General features: G+C 40.1%; 1 protein-coding gene across 1 annotated transcript; it reads left to right on the top strand.

Moving 5' to 3' along the window:
* The first annotated feature begins 742 nt into the window (after positions 1 to 742).
* LOC137269813 (E3 ubiquitin-protein ligase TRIM45-like) lies at positions 743 to 5,580 on the top strand. The gene is made up of 5 exons (XM_067803650.1): positions 743 to 906; positions 1,358 to 2,504; positions 2,892 to 2,948; positions 3,419 to 3,535; positions 4,040 to 5,580. Exons 2-5 carry the CDS (start codon positions 1,385 to 1,387, stop codon positions 4,687 to 4,689), a joined length of 1,944 nt encoding a protein of 647 aa, XP_067659751.1. The 5' UTR covers positions 743 to 906; positions 1,358 to 1,384; the 3' UTR covers positions 4,690 to 5,580.
* The last annotated feature ends 1,775 nt before the right edge of the window (positions 5,581 to 7,355 follow it).

The following is a 7,355-nucleotide window of genomic DNA, read 5'->3' on the forward strand; positions in this document are numbered from 1 at the left end:
GCACAGGAACATAAAACGCAAGTGAGTGAATTACGATTTTAAGTCATCTACAATATTTCAACCACATCATGACTGAAAACAAGTCGTGATTGCATACAAATTATGGTAATATATTAAAGCTGTTGGCGAAGGAGAGTAAAAGTAACTAGAATATAACAGATATAATTGTAAAGAAATATGAAAGTCCAAAATTATTATCTTGACTATGAAACGCAACACAATAAAAAAAATAAATAAAAAATAAAAAACGGTCATAGATCGCAATAACTGAAGGTAAATCAACACACAAGAGACGGAACACAAACGGAACAAAAGTATATGAGGTCAACTTTTTTGAGAGGCATTTTCAGAGGAGAGATGCTTGATAACGATGTTAGTGTCTATGCAGAAACGTCGTACTCACTGCAATAAAGAAGTTGACTATCCATAGAACTTGGTTTTCCCTCGTATTTATGTGTCGTCATATTCGGCATAAATCATCAACACTAAATATTACAAAAAATGCTGTTACTTTAGCTGTTTGATAGATGCTCACACACAATTCCACAAAAGCATCCATCCACAGCTGGCTCCGAAATAGTTGCACTTAATGCAGTGGGTACATGTGGAGTCATTCAAATTACATCAGCCATATCCAAGATCCTTTAGAATCAACCGAGGCAGACACCCAAGGCTAAATATAGCACACCGGTGCAGTATTAGCGCATTATATGTCAACAGAACGGGTCATAGGTGTCGTAGCAAAGTCTAGCTCAACATTACTTCCTGAATGGCGTCAGGTGTTACTTGCGCAAGGGCGTGTGTTAGTGGAGACACGTTTACAGACATCCTCGCCCTGGAAGTGTAATAATGTGACATAACCTACAGATGTCGATGCTTGAATAATGACTTCTGACAACAGTTAGGGTAAGTTATTATATCCACATATGCAGTAAATCCTATCCAAATATGGCTCAGACTATGGGGTCGCACAGTGTCAAAGCAGTCACGAAACACCTGAACTAGATTTGAATGAAATACTTATTGTCATGATAGACATATATAAACACAACATAAGTGAGGATGTTTATGTTCTTAGGTAAAGGCAACCTTTGTGTGCTTAATAGGCTCTTCAAACGCCGTTTCAGCTCGTAGTGAAACATTGTTGGTTGAGTTTGAGTGCAATGAAACACAAGGGTGCAGAAACACACCATTTTTTATTCAAACGCCCAAACACAACAGCCTAGTGCATGTGGAAGACAGACTTCCTACGTTTAAATTTAGGCTATCATATATTAGGGTGTTCCCATACTCTTTGTTTGTAGTATATAAAGGTATTCGCTTGTGTGAATGTGTTGTCTTGTTTGTATCGATACAGTGGTTCGTGAAGGATCGATCATACGTCATGGCATCTGAAGCTAGAGTTCTTCGTTGCTGTGTCTGTAAGAAGCCATACAAATACAAAGGTGCAGATCCATATCTTCTCCCTTGTTTGCACGCAGCATGTGCCGAGTGTATTGGCGGTAAAGGTGAGACCATAACATGCATGTTCTGCCGAGAGTCATTTGACAAAGGGAAATTCATATTCCTAAAAGACGCTGTCACCCAAGCAGAAACCCTTGCTACTACTGTTCACAATGAGCCTTCAGAGATCAAATGCACCAACAAGGATCATAATTTGAATGCGGTATCATGGTGCAAAGATTGCGAGTCCTTCTTCTGCCGTTCATGTCAAGCTGCACACAACCAGATAAAGAGCTCTAGCATCCACAGGATGATGTCACTAAATGATATGGTGGCAGCGGATTTTCAGTCCTCGAGGTCGTTTTGTCCAGACCACGAATCCTACGCCTTGGACTTGTACGATAAAACGTGTGAGATCCTCATTTGTTCAAAATGCGCTCGGTCCCACCACAAGCACTGTCAGAGTGAGGAGCTGGACGATGTTGTTTTTGCTGAAAAGAAAGAAACAGAAGAAGATAAGATGAAACTAGCAGCCAAATTACAGGACATCCAAAGGATGGTCGATGAATCAAACAAGAAAGAGGCGATGATGAGGGAGAGGCACAACACACAGAAGGATTTGTTGACAAGCAGATTCAACAGCCTACGTGACATAGTCACAAGACGAGAAGCGGAAGTGAGGAAAGCTCTGGAGTTCAGGCATTTGTCTGACATGGATGAGGCTAGAAGGGTCAGCAACAAGCTGAAGCAGATGTTGAGTAGGTGCGAAAATGCCCATAGCTACACAGGGAAACTACTTGAGCTTGGCAACAAGAGCGATATGCTGATGTTGAAGAAGTCTGTTAAATTCAGGACAGAAATGGCTTTATCTGAGGAAGCAGAGTTGTTTGACTTTGTCCCTGTTCATGTGACATTTTCAAAGGAGAGCACACGGGAGTTTGGAAAAAGTCTACACACTGTATGTGACATTAAGACAACAGAAGGGGATGATGGCAGTTACCTGAATCTATATGCCAATTTTGAGGGACCAACTAACGATGGTATTTCTTCGTCTGAGAAAAGTAAGGCTATAGTCTTTGATGATTTCATTTCACAGAATTTTCACAAAGATACACATTTTTAATAACATTTTAATGTGCTGTAGTCGTGACCAATCACCAAATTATTGAAGCAGACTACGTGAAGAGAGAATCATCCCCGAGGCATTCCAATATAGAAAAAAGGCTGTGTTTTACAGAACTTAAAGACGCTGTTGATACCCCAAAACACTATCCATGCCTTTTTATGTACACGTAAAAAAACATAAATGAGCACTACTTGATCAGTTTACCTGTTTTTCAGGGGTGACGATTATTCATTCTATATTGAAGAGAAGTCTTCAATATAAATTGATCATTTGTTCTTAAAAAAAATCATTCAAATGGGCTTAAAATCATTTATGATTACAGATGTTCCAGACAGAGCAGATGGCGATCAAAAAGATGATACCAGACCTGTGGAAGCTGGTAATAGTTTATGGACGAATATCTTATGATGACATAGTCTAAATGTTTTATCACTGCCAACAACGGTTACTTACTGGACAGGAAAATCATCGTTACATACTCGGGTTTATGTCTCTCTGCATCTTTGACATATACGGTTTCAGACGCTTAAAACAACCCAACTACCTCCCAACTACCTTCCAGTGTTCTCAGTTATTACTGGCAGTAAGCTTTCACATGTTATATAAGATATTAACACACTGAGAGTGTTAGCACTGCTTATTGGCACCATTACATGTCACGGGTCTTTATTTTGACAATATATGCAATGCTTGTTTCAATACTTGTAACATGATCATTCCAACATCATTATGAATTGGCAATAAAAGAAAACCGAATGCTGGATGTGTACCACCTGACAAGAACACTTTAAACACATGAAGGAAAAACACTATAGAATACTTTACAACACAGAACATTTTATGATGCAGAAAGGGAGTCCGTTGACGTGGATCTGGAGAGCGAGAACGGAAACAAGGAAGAACACAACGGAGAAAACGAAGAGGGAAATGGAGCAGAGCGTATCGGTGACACCGATCCTATATCATGTAAGTAGATGTGCAGACAGATACAACCATATCACAGGCCTGGTTGATAACGATTTATCTGCAATATACTTCCTATCAAACGTTTAGACTCACTGGTGTCAATGTAGCCACTTATTCAGGCAGCTGTTCTAAGCAGAATTTCGTAACAAATTCCATCATGTTGTATTGGTGTATTTTAAAACAAACTCGTAAGGTTTAAAATAATTTTGCAATGCGTTCAATAAATGATAGAATCAGGGAAAATTGGCAAATTTTTAACAAAACTTTACAGCAAAACGCAGCTGATGACATGCACGGCATTTGCACGTGCCTTTCAACAATGTGATGCACCCGCACCAGGTTGCAGCTGGTTCCCACAAGTTAACGGTGAAACCAATCCTCGACGTAACCATATGCATATTATATACATAACGTCTAGTGAATGTTTTAAGTGAATTTGAACTTCTGGTATCAACCTGAGAGACGGTGTGCAGTTACCAATGCAATCTCCCTATACATTTGCAGACCCTGCTTTAAAGTTCGACGTGGAACGAATCAACAGCAATAAGGTCCATGTCAATAACAAAGGCTTCTTAGTCAATTCTCAACTTTCTGCAAAAAGGAAATTGAGACAATACGTTGGAACGACAGCTGTTACACCTCTACCCAAAAACACGTTCAGCTATTGGGAGGTTCATTCAGACTTCAACATCACTTCTGAAATTCAACAGCGTGGCTTACTTATGGAAATAGGCGTGGCTACCGAATCCTCACTGGACAACAACTATTGCATGAGTGGTCAGGTAGGGTCCAGGTGCCTCGCTATCGCCAACTGCCCTATACATGATGGAATCTGTGCGAAGGTCTGGAGTGATGGCCAGAGGATGAGATGCTATGAAAACGTTTTGTCCACCTGTTCAGGAACAGTTGGGACATTGCGCCATGGGCTTCTGTATGATGGTACAAGGAACATCCTTACCATATTTGACCTTAACAAGATGGTTCAACTTGTGGCCCTGGGCGAAGGTGAAGTGGACGATGACCAATGGCCAGTGTTTGGAGCATACAATTCGTCTCTTGCTGTTGTTCAAATCAAGCTGGTATCAGGAGGAGAAAAAAAGACCTTCAATTCAAAGATAAGTATGCTGAAAGGAGCATTGAAATGTGTCCTTTGAGGGCACAGCAACAACACCTATTTCGGCTGAATATGTGTGCTTGCAAAAAGTTGATCATACAACTTTTGAGATGTTTCGACATGCAATTGTATTTTTTCTGAGTATGTGATAACATCGCTAACATACCGTGTGTACGCATATCCAGAAAGTATTTTGTTATCTGCCCAAATGAATGTCTTTCAAATTTCTTGATAAGAATATGCTAATTCCAGGTATGTATCAGTGCAACTACATAATCGACAGATACGCCAGGTATTTGGATGAGGTTTCTAAGCACGAACTGTGCCTATCTTCTATTTTTATTCAGCGTTTCGTCAATGGCCGTTAGATGTGAACTGTGACAATCTACTGGTTAATTCTGAGTGATAATTTCCTCAGGTGATTTCAGCTTTACATATGACATGTACATTCTCCAAATCTGCAATGTGTTTCTACAGTGAGTGAGTTTTACGTTTTATGCCGCACTCAGCAATATGGCGGTGGTTTGTAAATAATCGAGACAAGACAATCCAGTGATCAAAATCATGAACATTGATCTGCGCACCTGGGAACTTATGACATGTGTCAAACAAGTCAGTGAACCTGACCACCCTTTTAGTCTCCTCTATACGACAAGCATGGGCTGCGGAAGATCTGTATTCTAACACGGACCTTCACAGATGCCTCATCAACAGTCGTGGACAGTTATCTACAGGGCTGAAGCACAGATAAGGTTAATCAGCAATTTGCAACTGCATGATGTAGCTCGAATGACTTACATGTATTGGCTACGGTGTTTGTTAAAGATAAATATGATGCTGAATGGTAATGATTATGTGGAAGGAGGTTGTGTACGATTGATTCATGCATGATGCTTAGTATAATAAAACTGACCACGTATGATTCTGTAAAGGGTGATGTGACGTCTTTATCTATGCATTATCAAAACTCTACGTCTTAACAGGAGTAGCAGATAACAAGGTGTGAATTCAAAATACTCACAGTACCATTCCTTCAGTAAATACTGGCTTGTGAATGGTTAATCAAAATGTTTCAGAGGTATTTAATCATGTTATATACTTCTGATGTTCAAAAGGTCTGTGTTTTTTTTAAATTATAATAACGCAGTTTTTGTAGAAGTGAGTGAGTTTAGTTTTGTGCCACACTCAGAAATATTCCACCTATGTGGTGGAGTCTGGACCAGACCAACCGGTGATCAACAGCATGAGCGTCGAACTGTGCAACTGGGAACCGATGTGTCAACCAAATGAATGAGCATGTCCACCCAATCACGTTAGTCACCTCTTTCGACAAGCATAGTCGCCTTTTGTGGCAAGCATGAGTTGCTGAATGCCTATTCTATCCCGGACCTTCACGGGTCAGCAAGGTATAGCGTAACTTCAAAATGCGTATTCAACCATTCCGCCAGTAAATACTGGATTTTGAAAGCTTAACTGAAATAATTCAGAGGTATATACATAATCACCTTGAAAACCTCTGACTTTCCAACACAGTATGTGTTTGTAACATTGTCATGTTAGTGTTAGTAACATTGTCATATTAGTGTTAGTAATATTGTCATGTTAGTGTTAGTAATATTGTCATGTTACTAGTGTTAGTGACATTGTCATGTTAGTGTTAGTGACATTGTCACGTTAGTGTTAGTAACATTGTCATGTTACTTAGTAATCTTAGTCCGATTATGGCAGAAAGGAGATAAACAAATTGTGTTGGAAAATCAGCGATACATAATCAGATCATAATAGCTCTAATTTTATTTTTTTTATTTAAAACCTCAGGCTACGAGTTAAGTGGTCGTATTCTTTATACCAACAAAAATGAAGCACAACACGTCAGTGTCACCTGCGAGGTTGATATAGTCTACACAGCAACGTCGCGGCTTCCGCAGCTGTGACGTCGCCGAACGAACACTTCTCACGTTGACTTGAACCTTTTCCATATCACAGATATATCTAGGACGTGGTCGTCGGCAGTGCAAAGGCAAACCTTCCAGCCCTCAAAAACACTGCTATGCTGATTCATACACAGCAGGGGTCTGATCCAGTGCATGAGTCCCGTTCTTATTATCAATAAGCTTCGTCAACGCAGTCAGTGTGCCCTGGACGCTTTGTGGGTTTAAAATTACCTGTCTTCAGTGCACACATGTCGACACTGAACTCACAAGCAAATAACACAGACGGGGTAATGATACATGGATTATTCAACATGCACCTCATGAGTGTCCACTCCGATTATGGATGAATGAATGTAGGTAGGTAGGTGGGTAGGCATGTAGCTAGATAGGCATGTGTGTGTGGGGGTGGGGGGTGGGGTAGGGGGGGGGTAGGAATGTAGGCTGGCAGGTAAGTAAGCATGTAGGCATGTACGCCGCATCCATGCAAGTCGGTAGGTAGGTCGGCTTGTACGTATGGAGGGAGGTCGGCATGAAGTTAGGTAGGTAGGTAATCAGCCAGTCACGCAGTCAGTTAGAGTGAGAGAGTTGAAATTTTAAGTAACATTTAAGTATTTCAGTCATATCTTGGCTAAAACAAGGTATATACAGATTTATAATTCTAACCATTAAATTCGTAATGATTAAAAATTAAAAAAGGATAGCAAAATAACTAGATTATAAAACTGAAAGCAGTGAGGGTGAATCATATGTGTATAGTGAATTTTTAAACAAA

The sequence above is a fragment of the Haliotis asinina genome, unplaced genomic scaffold, assembly GCF_037392515.1.
Source record: "Haliotis asinina isolate JCU_RB_2024 unplaced genomic scaffold, JCU_Hal_asi_v2 scaffold_17, whole genome shotgun sequence".
In the NCBI taxonomy this organism is placed as follows: Eukaryota; Metazoa; Mollusca; class Gastropoda; order Lepetellida; family Haliotidae; genus Haliotis; species Haliotis asinina.